The sequence below is a fragment of the Siniperca chuatsi genome, linkage group LG16 (assembly GCF_020085105.1).
Source record: "Siniperca chuatsi isolate FFG_IHB_CAS linkage group LG16, ASM2008510v1, whole genome shotgun sequence".
Lineage (NCBI taxonomy): Eukaryota > Metazoa > Chordata > Actinopteri > Centrarchiformes > Sinipercidae > Siniperca > Siniperca chuatsi.
The window spans coordinates 28,472,910-28,493,372 of NC_058057.1; the positions used below are offsets into that span (position 1 = coordinate 28,472,910).

General features: G+C 47.1%; 3 protein-coding genes across 3 annotated transcripts; 2 read left to right on the top strand and 1 right to left on the bottom strand.

The window, feature by feature from the left end:
• The first annotated feature begins 423 nt into the window (after positions 1-423).
• zbtb1 (zinc finger and BTB domain containing 1) lies at positions 424-9,955 on the top strand. The gene is made up of 2 exons (XM_044168159.1): positions 424-617; positions 3,722-9,955. The coding sequence occupies exon 2, from the start codon at positions 3,726-3,728 to the stop codon at positions 5,778-5,780; it is 2,055 nt and encodes a 684-aa protein (XP_044024094.1). The 5' UTR covers positions 424-617; positions 3,722-3,725; the 3' UTR covers positions 5,781-9,955.
• Positions 9,956-12,103: 2,148 nt separating this feature from the next.
• LOC122862674 (complement C1q tumor necrosis factor-related protein 3-like) lies at positions 12,104-16,860 on the top strand. The gene is made up of 3 exons (XM_044168226.1): positions 12,104-13,143; positions 15,509-15,646; positions 16,152-16,860. The coding sequence occupies exons 1-3, from the start codon at positions 13,005-13,007 to the stop codon at positions 16,421-16,423; spliced, it is 549 nt and encodes a 182-aa protein (XP_044024161.1). The 5' UTR covers positions 12,104-13,004; the 3' UTR covers positions 16,424-16,860.
• A 1,623-nt stretch (positions 16,861-18,483) lies between these two features.
• LOC122862673 lies at positions 18,484-19,870 on the bottom strand. Its single transcript, XM_044168225.1, has one exon. The coding sequence runs from the start codon at positions 19,506-19,508 to the stop codon at positions 18,852-18,854; it is 657 nt and encodes a 218-aa protein (XP_044024160.1). The 5' UTR covers positions 19,509-19,870; the 3' UTR covers positions 18,484-18,851.
• Positions 19,871-20,463: the final 593 nt, after the last annotated feature.

A 20,463-nucleotide genomic window follows, 5' to 3' on the forward strand; every position in this document is an offset into this window, starting at 1 on the left:
TTATTTCAGCTTTGCAGACTAATGACCCAACACCAGCCGCGAGCTGAAGACTTCACCCGGATTCACATCAGCTGAAAGGGTTTCCTGCTGATCAGAAAAACATCCGGTCACAGGAAGAACCAGAACCGAGGCTCTGAGTCCCGACAGCGAGGAACGTGTTTAAAACCATTTCACAGACTCACGGTAATCAGATGACCTCATAAAATACAAAACAGTAAGGTTGAATTTGTGTGATTTAAACTGGAAATGTGTTTCTGCTGGGTTTTTTTACCGTGTCAGTATAATAAATGTAAAATACAGAGAGATATTCATGTTTTTTTAATGAAAAATCAGGCTGAAATGCATTACGTTTATTTTGAAGGCCAGCTTTTTTGACCGGAAGTCTTTTATTTTGTCTTCTTCAGATTTGCTCGCTGCGTCCGGCTTGACGGAGCGGCAGTCTGTGCGGAAGTTCTTTCATCCTGCAGGAGCAGAAGAAGAAGAAGAGGCTTCTCCTTCGTCTCAACTGTCCGCCTGAACACAACAAACCTCCGGGGAGGAAACTTCCAGACCCCCGGGAACATCCACACACCCGCCGCCGACAGCAGCAGCTCCTCCGCCGGCCTCCGGTACCCACGGTGAGTCGATGGGTTTCTGTCCGGCCCTCAGAGCCGCCTGGCCGGGAAAACAAAAAAAAAACTCCCCGCGGCCTGCTGCTCTCGGCGCTAGCTGAATGCGGGTGGCAGTGCGGGGGTGGCGGGACTGTTTGCGGGAGAGATAGCACAGTAACCGTCAGGTTAGCGGCATTTACAGCTGCTACATCCGGTGTTAGATTTCAAAATAAAGAGCGCAGTAAAGGTCTAACGCGTCTTGAGAAGCATCAAATGAACGTGTATACCTTATTTACTGTGTAATGTTTAACAAGCGTAAACTTAAGTTAGTGTGCCCATTTAAACAGTCCGTACAGTCCTCTTTCCGTCTGTTCACTACGTCGATCTAGCTGTGTCGTTTTTTATTTTGGAGTTCTACCCGCAGTGCCTTCCGGTCTGATCGATGCTAGCCGCTGTTAGCTTGACGTAGCTAACTGCCGCGGAGCTCCATTTTAGCTCGTCAGTGTGTCCGACCTCTCCCTGCTCTCACACGGTCTCCCCTCTTCTGCGTTCACACTCGCCGCTTCGCACGGCTCACTGTCGGTTGTCTCAAGGCGGTTTTCTCGGCGATTGACAGCCGGTGAATGCGTGAATGCCCCCCCCCGCGTGCCCTCGGCGGCACTGCGGGGGCGGACGGTGAGCCGCGAGCCGCCGTAGCTCAGTTACAGTAAACCGACTCACTGTGACTGGAAGTGCTCTTATTTTACACCTTTTTATAACGGAGTCTGGTGTGGTGTGACAGGTAAACACTGCACACCTCAAACTGAAGAGTTTTCTCTAAATGTGCCTCTGGTGTTAAACTGGTTTCCGTGACCTGGTATTGAATTTCAGTCTTGTTTGGTGTTGAGGTCTGTGACCCCATTAATGTGTCTCTTACCTGAACCCAACCTGTGACACCTGGCTATAACCTGACCCGTTAAAAAGGGGGGACAGACACAAGAGGTCACACCTGGCCAGACCTCCTGACCAAATAATACGGTTTATTGGTAATAAAGTACAGCACATTTCCACAACAAGGGCTTTACATAAAGCAACATAATACACAAAGACGTTTAAATACAGTTAAAGAGTTACGCAGACAGATAAAGCAGAGCGGTGGTTATCCTGAGCCCCTTCGGACTAACTTAAAGGCTTTGACTGTAAAACTGTTGAGTTATAATCTGTGTTTCCACTCTTCATTCACTGCAACTGTAGAGAACATGAATATGTGAATGAATATCCAGCAAAACGCAGCATGTGGGCCGATGGGAGTCAGACGGTGCCGTCAGATATTTTATTACACATTACATACCAGCAGCAGAGCTCACTCTGCAGCAACAGGTGGGCCGGTGCGGGTCAGGTGGGCCTGTGCGGGTCAGGTGGGCCGGTGCGGGTCAGGTGGGCCGGTGCGGGTCAGGTGGGCCTGTGCGGGTCAGGTGGGCCGGTGCGGGTCAGGTGGGCCTGTGTGGGTCAGGTGGGCCTGTGCGGGTCAGGTGGGCCGGTGCGGGTCAGGTGTCACAGGAAACAACAGGCCACATGACTACAGTGGACGCATGTAGGCGTGTCTCATGTGTATCTGTCAGCAAAACTTTTTTGTCCGTCTAATAATATGATTTTTTTTTTCTACAAACCAACTTGAAGTTTGATATCGGACCTCAAAAGAAGTTTGCTGACAACAAGCGGAGTGACTGGACTATTCAGTTGTATTTATATAGCGGCAGTTCATTACAGAAGCGTGCTAACACCTGAGCCGTTCAGAGCGAAAGAGGCGATCTGGAGCTCGGTCGACGTCTCTGAGCTGAAACCTGATAAATGATGTTTAATAACGACGTCGGTCTGGAAGATTTTAAACTACATTTCACTGAAATAACACAGCGTGAGCAGATAACGTCAGTTAGCTTAGCATAGTCAGATATTCCCTCTCATTATAAACTGTGTGAATCCTTCTAACTCAAACAGATGTCTCCGTGTCTGCAGACAGAAACAAGACTAACACGTTTACAAAGATTTCTGTCATGTTTGGAAGTTATGCTAGCTCCTGATGCTGCAGTCACTTCCTGTTTACATAGCTGACCGCTCCTGATTGGACGGCGCTACAGATGTTTCCTAGCAACAGATTTACACGTGACTGAAGTCTTTACTCGTTTGTTCAGTTTTAATGGTGCGACCTGGTTTAGTGAAGTGCTAGTTAGAAGCTAGTTAGCGGTTACTGAGAACTTTGGTGTCGCAGCAGCGTCCTGTTGAGCCTCCAGCCAGAAAAGACGTGTGATTGATGAAACTGATGGTGGAAACACAGAGTTTTATAATGGCGTTGACGACAAAACTGTTTTTTAATGTCGATCCTCAGTTGCCTCCTGATCCAGTATCAGTATCGGTGCTGATCCCGGTGCATGCAGCACTGATCAGCACTGAGTGAAAGCTGATAGAAGTAAGTGTTTGTGTGTTTATCAGTTCACACTTGTGGTTTTTACTGTCTGCAGGATGTCGCACACCACACACAGTCATTCATCTTTTTCCTTCATCACACGTAACTCTGCTCATAGTGTAGTTTCACCATTAGTTCACAGTAATATTATATAAAGTTTTGTAAAGAGATTAAAAACTATATAAATGATTTGTGTTGTGTAGCTGTGATGTGTAATTTACTTAATCTGATAGTTGTAACATTAGTCTCTTGTCAAATCAAACTTCATTTTTGTGGCCACTTCTGTGTAAAACTGCAAGACAAACTCAACTTTACGAAATACAGCAAACCTCAGAAATAATGAGTAAATCCACAGAACAGATCTAAGTGAGTGTAAGACGATGTGTAATGTCCAACAAGGTTTATTTTTCTCCCCAAACTAATAATCCAGTCTGAAAAGCCCCCCGTATATAAAGCGTCCTTTCGGATGAAACACGGGAGCTAAATGACTGAAATCAGATCTCTTAATTATTCACGTTTGATCTTGATGAGTCATAGCAGCACTGAGCGCTGGTTCTACCTCGCCGAGCACAACCAGCCAAACGTTATGAAATACTCTGCAACGCAATAAAGTCGACCACAGAGAAACCTCGTGGCAGGAAGAATGCAGCCGTTTAATCTCTGTGCTAATGTCTTCCTCTGTCTGCAGGGCGATGGCGAGGCCGAGCCACAGCGATCATGTCCTCCAGCAGCTCAACAACCAGCGGGAGTGGGGCTTCCTGTGCGACTGCCTCATCGCCATCGGTGACATCTACTTCAGGGCGCACAAGGCCGTCCTGGCGGCCTGCAGCTCTTACTTCAGGATGATGTTCATCCGGGACCAGCAAGGGGCGGGCCGCCTGGACCTCAGCAACATGCAGATCAGCGCCGAGTGCTTCGACCTCATCCTGCAGCTCATGTACCTCGGACGCATCGTCGTGGGGAGCTACGAGTTTGAGGAGCTCAAGGCCTCCATGGCGTACCTTCAGATGTACTACATCCCCGACTCGCTGGAGGATCTCAGGGACATCAGGAGCTCCAACCTCACCCCGTCCTCCTCAGCCTCCTCCTCCTCCAGTTCCTCCACCGGCCCTGCTGCGGGGAAGATGATGTTTGGAGTCCGCATGTTCGAGCAGCAGAGGCCTGCTGCACCGGAAGCTGAGCATTTACCGAAAGCTGTCAGCAGCAGCGCCGGGCGTCCAGCTGTACCAGCGACCGCCAGCAGACCGGTGGTGGCAGAGGAGGTGGTGAACATTCCTCTGATAGTGGCACCACCAGTGGCGGACGGGGGAGTCGAGCAACCCTGTGATTTGAGAAAGAGGTCCAGCGGCAGGAGTTCGACTCTCAAAGACCGTCCTCGGTTCGGCCGCACCTACACCTGCGACGACTGTGGCTTCGTCTTCAGCTGCGAGAAGCTTCTAATCGAACACATCCTGACCTGCACCAACCGCAAGGCCTTTCACCCGGCAAGAGGTAACGTGGAAGGTGACAATGACTCCAGTAAAGCTGAGAGCTCCGCCTCTGAGAGCATAGAGGAACACAGGGTCACCTGTAAAGGCGAGGAGGACTGGCCTGAGGCCAAGGCCGACTCTGACCTCCCCATCAGGTCGGTGGCAGCCGGAACAGAAAGCGAGCCTGGGTTGACCAGGAGTATCTCCATCAAGGCAGAACCAGAAGAAAGCATATTCCCTGAGATAGAGGTGGTCCGGATCGGTGAGCACACCGCGAGAGACTGTAGCGCACGATTCAGTGACGCCACACATAAAGACTCGCGTAGGGAAAAAGCCGGTTCGGACCGTGAACCAGAGCCCGGCGTCTCAGGCATGGATAACAGCAGTGAGCCTTTCGAAGGCCACATGTCCAGCAGTGAAGATTCAGGAATCCCTGCAAAGCTTCGTAAGGTCAAAGAGGAGAAGCAGGATGCCGACTGTGCCCCCTGTGAACTCTGTGGTGCTCTGTTAACAGAGGAGGACAAGTCGGCCCACTATCTGTCCAACCACATGGGCCATATATGTGCCTGTGGGAGGTGTGGCCAGGTGCTGATCAAAGGCCGCCAGCTCCAGGAGCACGCAGAGCGCTGCGGCGAATCCCAAGGCGGCGAGTCGGATTCCCACGGGGAGGACGAGGCGTCCCTGCTGGAGGAGCCGCAGGGGATGGAGGAGGGCCTGCTGGAGGCGGCCGACCTGGCCTGCTCTCACTGCGGTCTGCTGTTCCAGAACGAGAGCCTGGCGCTGGAACACGCCTTGTCGTGCCACGACCAGGAGCTGTTCCGCCCGGTGCTGCTGGGAGAGAGCGGGGAACCGGACCACCGCCGCAAACACTTCTGCAGCATCTGCGGCAAAGGCTTCTACCAGCGCTGCCACCTGCGGGAGCACTACACCGTCCACACCAAGGAGAAGCAGTTCACCTGCCAGACCTGCGGGAAGCAGTTCCTGCGGGAGCGCCAGCTCAGGCTGCACACCGACATGCACAAAGGCATGGCGCGCTACGTGTGTCCGGTCTGCGACCAGGGAACCTTCCTCAAACATGACCACGTCCGCCACATGATCTCCCACCTGTCGGCCGGGGAGACCATCTGCCAGGTGTGCTTCCAGATCTTCCCCGGCGGAGAACAGCTGGAGAAACACATGGACGTCCACCTGTACATCTGTGGCGTCTGTGGAGAGAAGTTCCGCCTCCGTAAAGACATGAGGAGCCACTATAACTCCAAGCACACCAAGAGACTATAGGAGCGATCCAAACCGTCTTCTGCATTTATACTAGTTTGTTACTAAAAAGCCATAAATGTGAGAACAAATGTATGCACTTGAACACCAAAAAGACAATTTTTAACCTGCACTTTTAAAGTATATGCATAACCTAAACGGGCGTTCACACTGCAAGCAGCGGGGCGGATGATTGGTCGCTCTGTTATGACTCTGATGGCAACTGTGTCAACAGTGCGGCTTTTTTCTTTGTGTCAACTTCGATGATGAAAAGACATTTAAGCAAACGTGGCTCAGAAAGACGCGCGTCGCATTTTCACAGCTCGCGTTCAGGATTTTATGAGATGTTTCTTTCCGTCACCTGATAAAAGTCAGAATCAGCTTGTCGACGAAACAATCGCTTGAGGCGGAAAACGATCAAGTTTAGAAATATTAGCTAACCGTCCTCAGACACTGTTGGAGGAAGATGCCCATCACGACTAACCAGCTAAATAGCTAACTAGATATATATTATTGTTATTATTTAGAATATTTATAAAGAAGCTGGGATTTTATATAAAAGATATTAGGGGTGTACCGGTACACAAAATTCACGGTTCAGTATGTACCTCAGTTTTAGGATCACGGTTCGGTTTTCGGGAAAGCAGGAAAACAAAAAATTTATTTTTATAGTTAATTTGAAAAATATAAAAATGCAACAGCGGCTCATTGGCCATGATTCTTACTGTAACAGTTAATGCGCTCAAATGCCGTCATATTGTCCGTAAGAATAAATAAGTAACAGATGTAGTGCCGCCCCATCGTAACACGCCGACCCGTTGATAACTCCCGATCAGCTGGTTTCTACGCAGCAGCACGACTGAAATGCGTGAAGACTCGCTGTAGCGGCGCTCGAGCCCTTCGACCGCGTGCTTAAATCCCGTGTTCTCTGCGACCCGCAGGCCGTATGTATAGACCGAGTGCGGGCGCACATGTGCGGCGGTAAACTTTGGCTCGGTCTGAATCTGCAGCGAGAGGCGGCCTGGACGCTGAGGGGACGAGGACTCGCCTTACAGTCTGGTTCTGTCTCGTTCCGCTAATCGACACATCCGAGCGTTCCCGCCGCAAACGACATTTAACGCGTTTCGCAGACAAACCCGACTGCAGCTGAACAGCGTCGGCTTACAGGTTGACTCTCGTACGCCCGTCGTAACTGACCGGGGACCCGCGACGCTCCCGTACAGAGGACCTGAATGTCAGGGACGACCCTCCGGCTCCGGCCTCTCGGTTTACCGTTCGGAGGCAGCGGCGCTGCAGGAGCTGACCGGGCCGAGCCCCCCAGCGTGCTACAGCTGACAGGAAGCAGCTGGTGCGCTGCCAGAACCTTCCGGGTGAAACTGGCGCTCCAGAGTTTCTGTCCCGCGGCTGCGAGTCCTCGACATGAACGGGCCGTTCGGACAGAAATAGTTCGGGACGGATACGCGCTCCTCGTACACCCCTAGATGATTTATACATGATATCTGCATTTCAGGTCATTTGCAACATCAAACAGTAACAGATGTCCATCTTTAGGTCCCAGAGTCTGAAATGATTCTTTAAGTTGAAGAACCCAAAGAAGTAAAACTTACATGGAGGTGAAACACAAAAATGAGCAGGAGTTGGAACCAGTTACCAGATTGTTCTGTCAGGTAACTAATCTGTTAAAAAGCTAATTGTTTTCGCACTAGAACGTACCAAAGTCCAGTTGGCAGATGGAAGAGAGGTGGAAGGGTTTTCTGTTCATGTTTCTCGACTCTAATCCAGCCCACAGCTCAACGGGCCTCTGCGCCTGTTCGGTTCAGGATTGTGTTGCTCACAGTGTGAACGCACGGTAAGACCGGCAGTGAACTCCAGAAGAAATCAAAACTGGCGCAACCTCACAGGGCTTTTAAAAACAGCACTGCAGGAAAACACTGCAGCTCCCACGCCAGAGGGGGGGGTGCTTCCTAGTCAGAATCCAAATTCAGAAATATATTACAACTTGTTCCCCAGGCTGGGGAACGGATGCATGCTGTGTGGTGATTCAGGTCCAAAGTTGTACCTGTGAGAAGACGCCCATTTCAGTTTCTTTTTGGAATGAACTGTCTGTCGAAGTTTGCTGTCAGCATTTGATGTCCTCTCATTTCCCAGAATACTAAAGTCTCCGAAGACGAAACACGCAGTTTTTCATGTTCTAGCTAGTGAGCACCGTCGGTGGAAAAACGCTGAATTCTGCTTTCTGATTCTTTGTCTTGTGAGTTTGATAGCACACTGATTCATACTCTTCTTCCCTTCCCTTCCGTTTCAAAGTGAATATTTAAACGTCAGATTGTGAAAAGGTTGAACAACGAAACACTAGAAGTGGTCAGGGCGATGGAACCAGCACCGACGTGCTGGACTGGACTGGTGGTTTTTAAGGGCGACTCTGGTTCCTTTCCCTCCGTGGTGCGATTTCAGCACAGCAGTCGTGCTCGGGTGCAAACCAAAACACCCTTTTAGAGGAAGCGGTCTCGGTCCGCTCACAAAATAATTCTGACCTCGATCTGACTTAAACCACGAGTCGAACTCTGCAGGTTTGAGCTAAACGAATCCCGCAGCCAGGTGAGCTTTGCATGCTGGGATGTGGATGAGTGAAATCGTCAGTTGCTAGGAGACCGGAGAACGAATCAAAGTCTGACCTGGACTAACGATGAAGTACGTTGCCTTGTTGATATTTGGGCAGATAGGATTCTTGTGTTTACTTCCTCGCCCCAGACACATCTAACCAATGAGAGGAGGGAATATTCTCACCTGGCTTTTAGTGATGCATTTTGGTACGAAGGGGAAAACGCAAGTTTAACAACTCAGTCTTCTGTCTGGGGGAAAGGGGGCTACGCTTGGACTTAATCTATTGCCTTATGAGTCCTGTGAAGCTGTTTTGCTGCAGTTGTGTTCTGGCTGTTAAGGCCGTTGGGTTCTCCAGGCAAGACCACACCACGTCTGTTTAGAACCAAACGTTTCAAAACTAGCCTAAACCATTTCAAAATGTCTAAACCAGTTAAAAGTTGACCTAAATCAGTTCTTTTTAGAGTGAGCAGTAACTAGTTGGAAGACCATTTTAAACCAGTTCTGAACCAGCTGAAACCACTTCAGAACTAACCTAAACCAGTACCAAACCAACCACACCAGTCTGCAACCAGTATAAACCAGTTTCAGACAAGCCCAGATATATTTCAGAACCAGTATGAAAACCTCCCTAAACCAGTTCAGACCCAATTCAAACCACTTCACATCCAACCCAATTCATGTCCAAACTAACTAAATCCAGTTCAGACCCAAACCACCGACCCGAAACGTTAGCGCCAATTTTCAAACGTTTAGAACCAAACATTTCAGATCCACCTTAAACCAGTTCAGAACCATCCTAACCAGCTGAAACCAGTTCAGAACCAACCCAGACCGGTTCCCACCTGATTTAGTTTTTTACCTTTACTGTGCAGTCGGTCAGCGACGGTTGAATATCAGTTGAAGTTTTTACAGTTAGAGGATCATAAGACGCCTCGAAGGAGACGTCGCTTCATCCGGTAAAAATCCCATGGCAGTAAGTGTCGCCTTGCTCTCCGTCCACGGTTAACTGACGACGAGGACGCTGCTGTCTTGTTGTCATCGAGTGTTTTTCTTTGTTGGATTTACAATCAGAGTTCGTCTAATTCACGCGGACTGCGGAGAAACGATCTAAATGTGTCTGCGACCAGCAGAAATCCTGACACTGTGGATTGATGCAGGTTTAATGCTGCTTCAAACCGGTTCAGAATCAAACTAAACGCGAAGATGAAACGGCACTTTGATACAGAGTCGGGTCACATTAAGAAAATCTAAAAAGATCTTCTGCACCAGGAACTAGACTCGCAAGCGATCTGGAAATACCCACAAAATCCTGGAAACTGGATTTAGAAGCTGGTGGACGGGAATGTCAGAACGCCACTTTAATGAAGTCAGCGCTTGTTTCAGACGCGCCAGCCGCTGTTGGTGAGCGACGTTCGGCCTCAGACGTTTGTCGTGAAGCAGCATCTTCTTCACGAGGTTCAGCTGGTTCTGTTGCTCTGAGTTTTTCACGCTGATGTTCAGTTTGTGGAGTTTTGAAAAGTGCCGCTCTGATCTCTCCAAATAAACGCAAGCCTTTCTTAAGCACTTAATAAACCAAGTGAAATTCTGTTTGTGAAGAAATGTCTCTGTCTGTGCTTCGTTTTACATAAATACATATACATATCTACATCTGGCGAGACAGCCTCGAGTTTAATTTCCTGTCCGTGACGATCGGAGACTGTGTTGGATGAAACTACATTACCCTGCAGTAACTGAAACATCTACGTTCCTGCTGCACAGCAGCTCTACGAGTATAAAGCCCGACTGACGGCCCCAGTGTCTGCTGGGATAGAAAGTTTAATCTTTCAACCTGAACCGCCAGAGAGAAGTTGTTTACGAGGTGAGTGGATTATCGGCACTCGCCGTCCATTTCCTGTTCCTCCAATAAGTAATTAATCCACGTATTTCTCTCAGTTGTGTTAATAGTTTGAGCACTAATCGCACCACTTTCATCCATGGACGACATGAACTGCAGAGTATCTTCAGTCTGCATGTCAGGCGTCAAATTCTGCTTTTATCATCATATATTAATAATTTCAGCTGCTATTAAAGTGCTTTATATAAAGTTATTGATTATTGAAAGTAGATTATTATTATCATTCTAACATGTCTGCCTCTCCTCTCCTGCAGTTCACTGTTTGTCCACATGGGGGAGCCGTAGGATAAGCTGTTAAACTGCAGGTGTTTCATAATGTTCACACTGCTGCCCAACCTGTGATCCAGATATATACACAAAATGAAGCCCCGCCCACCTACACTGTTCAAGCCACATGATTGGATGCTGCTGCTGTCACTCCCACACTGATTGACAGGTCTGTTGATACAAAGACAAACACTTAAACGTTCACTTCTTGCTCTATCCTGACAGCAGGACATGAGACCATCTGTCTCGTGTCCTGCTGTAGCGCTGTCCAATCAGGCGCGGTCAGCTATGTAAACAGGAAGTCACTGTTATATAACCTTTAAAAAAACTGACCTTGTTAAGTGGATCAGGAGGCATCGACATTAAAAAACCGTTTTGTCGTCAACGCCATTATAAAACTCTGTGTTTCCACCATCAGTTTCATCAATCACACGTCTTTTCTGGCCGGAGGCTCAACAGGACGCTGCTGCGACACCAGAGGTCTGACTGAAATGAAGGCCGTTGGTTTGTTAAAGCGGCGACGAGATCAGTCCGAACACCACCTGAAACCTACAAGTTATTTTAGAGTTTCCGGTTCACCTGGACTCCGAGTCTCAGCAGCGTCGCGGATCCTTCAGTCTGAACACAAAGTTCTCAGTAACCGCTAACTAGCTTCTAACTAGCGCTTCACTAAACCAGGTCGCACCATTAAAACTGAACAAACGAGTAAAGACTTCAGTCACGTGTAAATCTGTTGCTAGGAAACATCTGTAGCGCCGTCCAATCAGGAGCGGTCAGCTATGTAAACAGGAAGTGACTGTAGCATCAGGAGCTAGCGTAACTTCCAAACATGACAGAAATCTTTGTAAACGTGTTTAGTCTTGTTTCTGTCTGCAGACACGGAGACATCTGTTTGAGTTAGAAGGATTCACACAGTTTATAATGAGAGGGAATATCTGACTATGCTAAGCTAACTGACGTTATCTGCTCACGCTGTGTTATTTCAGTGAAATGTAGTTTAAAATCTTCCAGACCGACGTCGTTATTAAACAGCATTTAAACTGAACAAAAGTCTCGGCGAGTAAAGACTTTAGTCACGTGTAAATCTGTTGCTAGGAAACATCTGTAGCGCCGTCCAATCAGGAGCGGTCAGCTGTGTAAACAGGAAGTCACTGTAGCATCAGGAGCTGTTATATAACCTTTAAAAAAACACTTCAGGCCAAATGATTTATTAAACTCGTCGATCAATTGATTTATTTACATCTGCATCCATGTAGAAATCTGTGTTCAGAGTGAGCGGGAAATGTCCGACAGTATTTGGCCATTTAGTCTTCATTATTATTATGTTTTGTAATATTTAAAGTCGTAAAGTTTTCATCATTATTAGACAGCTTTTTGATCAAGACTCGGGTCAGATATGTCTCAGTTTGAAGGGCTCACATGTTAGCATGCTAACGTTAGCTGTGTCAGTTAGCTAACTCGTTAGCTAGCGGCTGTAGATATTTAGCAACAGCTGATCTGTGCGTGAGAACTGGTTCGTGAGCTGCCGCCTGTTTTAATGCAGCGAAGATGAAACTTAGCAGCGCTGACGTCAGAACGAGGCTCGGTGTGAACTCAGGGACGGCTGCTGGACCTGCAGGCTCCTCAGGAGTAACGGGAGGTGGGTCAGTGAAGAGATTCAGACTGTACAGGTTTTAATGCTTCTCCATGGACGATGGCGACACACCACAGATGAACTTTCAGGGACTGTTGGGGTAAAAGTAAAAATCAATAAAACAGAGTATGATTCAGGAGATGAGGGATCATCCGATCCTCCTCTGACAGGATTAAAATGAGCCGCAATCAGCCGGAAACCTCGTTCAGCTGATGGACCGACCCGTTCCTGTTTCCAGGTTTAAAACGCTCTGATCGACCTCTGGGTGAGGACTCACTTCCTGCACTCAATCGATCAATCAGCTGTTCTCTATCAGAGGTCAGACGGGGGCCTGACGACTTATCAGATCCGTAGAGTCAGAAATCCCCTTCGCTCCTTCCAGACTTCCTTCACGTTGAAGTTTATTTACCGTGCGAACGAGGGAGCGGTGACGTGAGCCTTTTGTTCCCAGCACCTCGTATTTACAGATTAAAGCCAGCAGTCGTTCAGATTAACAGCTGATGGGTCACTGAACAATAGAAGAGGGTTTTGTTTTTCAGAGGTGACGGTCAGGACACTAAATCCCTTCATCGGATGGACGTCAGCTGACCTGTTGTGTTTTAGTTGGAAGAATGATGGATTAAAGTACTGACACGTTACATTTGGGTCTGTTTGTGAGGAACAAAGTCCAACGAACGTCATGTTGTTCAAACCGAAGCTTCATTCTGACCAGAGTTCATAAAGCTTTCACAACATCCAGGAGACAACCCCCCCCCCATATTTGTTTGCCCCTTGAACTGATAAAAGCTTTCATAACTAGTGACGGATCCGGGAGACCACATCACTCTGCAGTGCTTGTCCTCGGGTTGAGATGGTGTCCGGCTGGTTTCTGATGGTGTTGGTGGTCTGTGGTCTGGTCGGGCTTCAGTCCGCAGCAGAAGGAGATGAAGACCAGAGAGGTCTGCTGCAGCAGCTGATGGCCAGAGTGGAGAAGCTGGAGGAGGACAGAGGTCAGTCTGATGGATGCTGTGCACTGTTCTTCTTCCATTTCTTCAGAGCCGTACGTCTGTTTCCGCTCAGCTGCTCCAGCGAGACCCCGATGTGGATCAGCTCTTTGAATTTACCTGTGAACTGGGCCTTAAGTGTTTAAATGAACTAATCTAAAGTCTTAGATGACCGTGAAATAACCTGTTAAAGCTACGGAGCGTAAAGAACCGTTTGTCATGTTCTCTCTAATACAGAACCAGAATCAGGAACACTTTATTGATCCCTGAGGGGAAACTCTTGTTACAGCTGCTCGCTGTCACGTCACACAGGAACAGAAGTACTGAGCAAAAAATATAATACACTATAATACAGGTCAGAAAATACATTAAGTACCAAGTGGGTTTACAGGTTGATGATAATAATACAGTATAAAGTAATAGTGCGTGAACTGTTAAGTGTAACTTAAGATGATTATGAGACGGAGGATATTGCACAGCAGTAATAGAGAACAGGGAATTTTAAACTGAAAACACAGAATATTGCACAATTATTCAAGTATTGCAGAGATGTTAATGATCAGTGTCCAGTTTAGTGACTTCGGGTCATACAGACTGACACTTAGAGGGAGGAGTTAAAGAGTCTGATGGCCACAGGCAGGAAGGACTTCCTGTGGCGCTCTGTGGTGCATTGTGGGGGGATGAGTCTTTGTTTGACCAGCACGTCATGGAGCGGGTGGGAGACGCTGTCCAAGATGGCGTGTAGTTTACCCAGCATCCTCCTCTCTGACACCACCGCCAGAGAGTCCAGCTCCACCCCCACAATGTCATCTTCCTGAGAGTCCACTCCTACACAGAGGAGCGCTCATTGAACTGGGAGGGAGGGAGGTCACTAGACAGGAATGGGGGTAGGACTGGAGGTAACGGAGCAAATTGAAGGTAATCTTTTTGCAGTTATGGGGAGAGCATCCAAAACCTGAATGAATATATACATATATATATACACCTAATTAACCTACAACTGAAAAGTGAAATATTGGAAAATAGAGGAATCTATTAATTGTTGAAGATATAATTTTCAGTGGCGAAATGGCCTGTGGTTATAGTTTTACCACACAGCAAGAAGCTCTTGGGTTTGACTCTCAGCTTTGGTCCTTTCTGTGTGCAGTTTGCTTTTCTCACTGTTTGAACGGTGGGAAGAAATGGATCTGGGGGAAACATAAACAAGAGGTGGAAGTTGGATTGAAAACTCTATATTTCCCATTAGTGTGAATGAGTGTGACTGGCGACCTGTCCAGGATGGACCCTATGCATGCTGGGATAGACTCCAGCCCCCTGTGCCCCTGAATAGAATTAAACAGGTGTAGAAAATGGGTGGACCGGTAGACTATGGAAATGTACTTTTTCTGCTCACGCTTCTGAAATATTTAACCAGTGTACTGTGAGACACAATGGAAACAAGGGGAAATTAATTTAAATAACAGAGTAAAAAACAATGTGGCCATTCATCAAGGTCTACAAAGTTGGGAAATTTAGCTTGTTTTAAAATGACCTTGCATTGTTCTTAACTCCACCTTGATGTGTTCTCACTACTTATGCAAGATCAGAGCACGTAACACATCCTGTATACAGTGACATTCAGCCACCTCATCTAAATGCAGCACACACCTCTTAGCTCTACTTTTTTGCAGAGCAACACTTGCTGCCAGGATGCTGCCAGGAGCCACAGACCACAGTGATTTATATTCTGCTCATGTCTCAAAGCGAACACCTTGCAGGGTCACCGGCCTTACGGATCAGTTTGTTGAGCCTGTTGGCGTCCGCTACCCTCAGCCTGCTGCCCCAGCATGCAACAGCATACAGGACAGCACCGGCCTTACGGATCAGTTTGTTGAGTCTGTTAGCGTAGAACTTAAAAAACATCTCGCAGACCAGCCAACCAACGTTAGCATGTCCACAGTTAACGTGTTAACATAAACATCTGGAATGCCAACTTTCATCAAACAGCTGCAGTGAGATTTAAATGATTATTTCTTTGGGGGGAGGGGAGGCGGGGTCCATAAAAACCACATCAGGTATTGGCACTTGAGTGAGTTCACATGTTCTTACACATGCTGGCAGGCCATGCAGGGACACAGGTGCGTCACAGGTGAGCATGTGGCCTACAGCCTGTGACTGGAAGTAGTCCCTATAAAAACTGGACCAGCTGTTGGTTCATCACAGCCTCCGTCCATGTGGATTTTATGACTGTAGACTAGATTCATCTCCGCAGACCTACAGAGCCTTCTGACAGTGGGTCTGGACTGGTCCCGCTCAGCTGAAGGGAACTAGATCCAGCTGTAGACTTTTATTCTTGTTAATTACATTTAATGTTCCGTTTGTCTTCCTGCAGGTAAATCTCAGGTGGCGTTCTCCGCCTCCCTCGTCAGCACCGTACAGTGGACCGATCACGGGCCTTTTGACACCAACACCACGCTGGTGTTCCAGAGGGTGAAGACGAACATCGGCAACGCATACGACAAAGAGACAGGTAGGACTCACCTGTTGAGGTTCAGGACACAGGGGTTTGGGACAGTCTTTAACCGCTGACGCACCTGACAAGCAGACTGGTTCCCATAAGGGAGCGGTATTTCCGGCTGAGTGGTTTTGTAAGGTTTGGTTAAGCCGGACGACGACCGGGAAGCTGTTGTTTTTCTGGTGAGGACAGTTTTGTATTCAAACGGAAGATGGTGGACCTGATGTTTTCAGGTGTGATGTTTCTGTTGTTGTCACCTGGACCGCCCACCTGAACTGCCTGAGGAAGCTCGTTGCGTGGCGCTGCAGTGACTCCTGAACATACGGATCTTCAGTTATTCTTTCATCATGAGAGATGTTTTAGCAGCAGTTCTGTTGAGATCTTGCCACACTTTTCTTGCAGCAACGTAAACTTTTATTTCTTATAGTTTTGGTATTTTTGGTAAGGAGACTCAGGTGTTGGTCTGGAACTGATTTCACCTGACATCACAGGCTTGTTTGTCCCTGTTCTCTGACTGCAGGCATCTTCACGGCACCCGTGAAGGGGCTCTACTACATACGGTTCACCGGCTGTGTCGGAAAGTCGGGCAAACTGAACGCAGCAGTGATGAAGAACGGGGTCAACGTGTTCGCCATCTACAACGTGCCGGCGACCAGGGGCACCACCTCCAACGGCATGACGCTGGCCCTGGAGGAGGGCGACCGGCTGTGGGTCGAGTTGTGGGCCAACACCAGCATCTCAGACCAGAGTCGGCTCAGCACCTTCAGCGGCTTCCTCGTCTTCCCCTTGTAGGTGGAGACAGACACACCTGTGGCTGCTGCGGAGACGGGCATCCAGATCGTGGTCCTGAACCCAGAAACAGACCCAGATCTTCTGCTGAAACACATTATACAGGTTCACAGGTATAAACCAGAAGGATATCAGTTAGCGAGCAAGACGCAGTTTGACTGGAATCAAAAAGCAAGAAACTTAAAACAAACTTTGGGGCATTTATTGATAAATATTTTGTGTCTCAAACCAAAAATGTGAAACGTAATTTTTCAGTTTGTTGTGACTTTAAGGTCTTTCAATACAAAATATTAAATAACCAGTTTTGTTTAGAAAAGTTGAGCAGGAAACGTCAGGTTTGTGGACTGTTGGTCTGAGTGTGTTAACGTCTGTCTGTTGGTGTTGAAGTGGCTGAGGTGGAAGTTCAAAGTTCTTCCAATAAAGTGGTTCTGTGACCTAAACTTTGCACATTCAAATACTTTATATCCTCACATTGCTTTCATGTCGCTGCATCCGGCCGTGACCGTTTCACTCGTGTCCTTTTTTCACAGTTTTTCAAAATATGCAAAAAACCACTGAAACAGGATGTCCAGCTACATTTAACAGACTTTAACAGAGTCATTCACGGGGAAACACTTTTGTCTCAACAATAGTCTCTCAAAATTACAGCAGATTTGGTGAAAAGTAACCCTCAGTGCGCTCCAGACCTAAATCCAACCACAGGTGGCGCCAGCAGGTTACGATGGAAGAGAAAACGTCACCCGAAGCTGCTGCCAACATCCAGTTTGTCTTCAGTATTCATCCAAATTCAACAACATGTTTAATGATATATTAATGAGATTTTTTCAGCAACAGGTCAAATATACATTTTCCCAAAGACACCAAATTTGGTGTCTTCCTAAATCCGCTTTGGTACGCATTCACCAGACGTCTCAGTGACCAACCCTTCCATTCACTTACAGATGTGATGTTAGAGCGATGGGTCTCTTTCCAGCTTCCAGGCGCTCCGCCCTCCTTCCAAACTTCACTGAATGAGCCCGTCAGCGGCAAAAACAAGCACTTTAATTTGTTCCCAGCAGCCATTGCAGCCCGTTTAGCGGCTGAAGCCAGAATATTTCGGTGAATTAAGGATTTATTTCCACCAAAGCAGAGCTGGTGAGTGTTGGAACAGCGGAAAGACCAACAGAGACGGTTTGAGGGAGTTTTATTTTGTTTCTGTCCAGTTTGAATTAAGCGTGTTTTACAATGATCTGTGACGTAAAATGACAGTTTTTCTCAATGGAGTCTGGTGAGATGCTGCTGCTGCAGTGCTGGGATGCACCAACAAAGATTCATATTTAAACCCAATTAAATCATCGTTGAACTTTAAATTATGTTGCACCAAACTTTAAAAGTAAGAAAGATTCAATTTAAACCACTTTAAATCTCAGTTTAGTTTTTATTTTAAACCTAGATAAAAAAAACTTTAAACTCCAGTTTAAAATGTGATCCAGTATTAACTTTAAACCCCCCCCCCCAGTGAATGTCGCTTCCAGCTCCTTTAAGTGAAAATACAAGTAACAATATGTAAATATCATACATTGGAAATACTGAAGTAAAGTACTTATGAGTACTGCAGTATTCTGGGGAACGCTCGGTGAAGTAAACAGGATCTGGAGTTCACTGTGGTAACGAGTCTCTTCCTTCCTGCCTTCATCAAACAGGACGTTAGATCAGATTCCTCTCAGACTGAAACTGAGCTGCGAGTCCCAGCGAGTCCCGGGGGGACAGACCGAGTCCCGGGGAGACAGACCGAGTCCAGCAGCCAGACTTCAGCCAGAAACCAGCAGCAGTCCACTTCTGGACCCAAACTAAGAAACCATTTCATCTCTTTGTGCAGAATTCTTCCTTTCAAAGGTTGAAGTCAGGTTTATGGGGTTCGCTCTGACCTGGGGTCAGTTATTGGATGTGTTCACATACCTTTAATCTGGTTCTCTGTGCGGATTAATTTTAGGGTTTTAGGGGAAAACGGCTTCAAATTTCATCTGAAAATCGAGGCCCTTTAAAGAGCTTTAACAAAGTTTTTACCACAATGAGAGCAGAACGTCTTCTGAAAACGGAGATTTATTGTTTAAATGATCCTTTAAATTGTCAAAATATGAAATATAATAAACATGACATGATAAACATCAGATGATGAACAACACGATTTAAAAAATCAATTATTTGAAGAAATAAAACTTGAATTTAGGTCAGATCTGGGGTCCACATGAGGGTCTGGGGTCCTCAAGACCTCAGTGTTTGTGAAGTCCTGGTCCCGGTGTTTCGTGATGTGAAGAGCTAAATGAAACGAACACATGAACTAAACACTGAATACAGGCACAGCTTTAAACCCGCACAGTGTTTACTAAAGGGACAACACAGAAGTGATCATAAATCATACAATACATACAGGTACTTTATTTTGAAAGAGTCACAGTTTCCCGGTAATGGTCCTCTCCGCCGTCACTAGCTCCTCCATCCCGGACCCGGAGGAGTCCGTCTCCGTCCAGCCGACACCGGCCGCCGGGTCCCGGCCCGCCGCGGCCCGGTGTGTCGGTAGGTTGGACGGATCCTCCGCGGTCGCAGCGAGCGGCTCGGCGGTGGTCAGCGCCGGGGAGGTGAAGCCCTGCCCGGCCTTAGCTGGCTCGGCCGGTCCGGTGGAAGGAACCGGGGCAGCCAGAGCGGTGTGGCGGCCGGTGTCCCCGGGAGACGCTTCCCCGGAGCCGGTACTCTGAGTGTCAGTGTGATCAATATTAATATTAATAGAGCTCATAGTGGCGTTGCATTTAGTCTCATGATTATTACTGTGAGAACTTGGACCAGTGATGTTCCTCTCAGTCCTGGAGGTCCCGGTCCCGGTCCCGGTCAGTCCGGGTCCAGCTGTGGGTTTCCAGATGAGACTGTAGTAAACAGCCAGGATGACGGCGGCCACAGACACGGACAGGACGTAGACCACCACGGTGGCCAGTCTCACCCACTTCTTGTTGGCTTTGGCCACCAGCTTCGCCTTCTTGTCCCCGGTGTAGGTGGCAGGTTTGCCCCGCTCCGCCGGGCCGAACGCGGGGGTCCAGGTCCGGGGGTCCCGCATGGTGAGGAGGAGGAGGAGGAGGCGGTGCGTGAGGCCAGTCACAGCCGGGACGGAGCGCCTGCCCCCGCCATCCTCATCTGGACCCGCAGCTGGAGTCCTCCGGTTTATAGACCCGCTGAGCTGCGTCAAGTCCCACAGAGTCAACCACGGACCGGAAGCTCCCGAGCCACGTCTTCACAATAAAAGCCTGCTGTTCAGAAAGCTCGGACCTCTGTCGTTCGTGTGTAAAATGATATTTTTTGTTCAGGAAGCTGGAAAACAGCTGTTTGTCACATCTGTCCAATAAGATCAGTGAAGTCATCTCAAAACTTAAAACCACCAAAAGGATTTAAAATCAGCTCCTGTGGCAGTTTTATATAAATTAATATTATTATTATTAGATTATTGCTGTTTACGTCTCACGTGGATGTGACAGATCGTTCAGCATAAAGTGCTGCTGCTATTATATATATATATATATATATATATATATATATATATATATATATATATATATATATATGTATATATATATATATATATATATATATATATATATATATATATATATATATATATATATATATATATATATATATATATATATGTATATATATATATATATATATATATATATATGTATATATATATGTGTGTGTGTGTGTGTTTTGGACATTTTATTTTTTGTGGTGCAGGTTTTGTTTTTCTGTTCAAGTTTAATTTTGAAAGTTCTCATCCGAAGTCCAGTGTTGAATTCTGGGTAATTTATTTATTTATTTATGATACAGGACATTATTATTTCTGTTTTCATTCAACACTGTCAGCTGTGTTTTAATGTGAAAATCCTTGAATACCATTTCCTTTAAACTTGTGTTTTTTATTTCAGCAGAACCACAAATCTACTGAGGAAACTTGTAAAATACATAAAATATAAATACATAAATATCATACATATTATATACATATAAAATAAAGT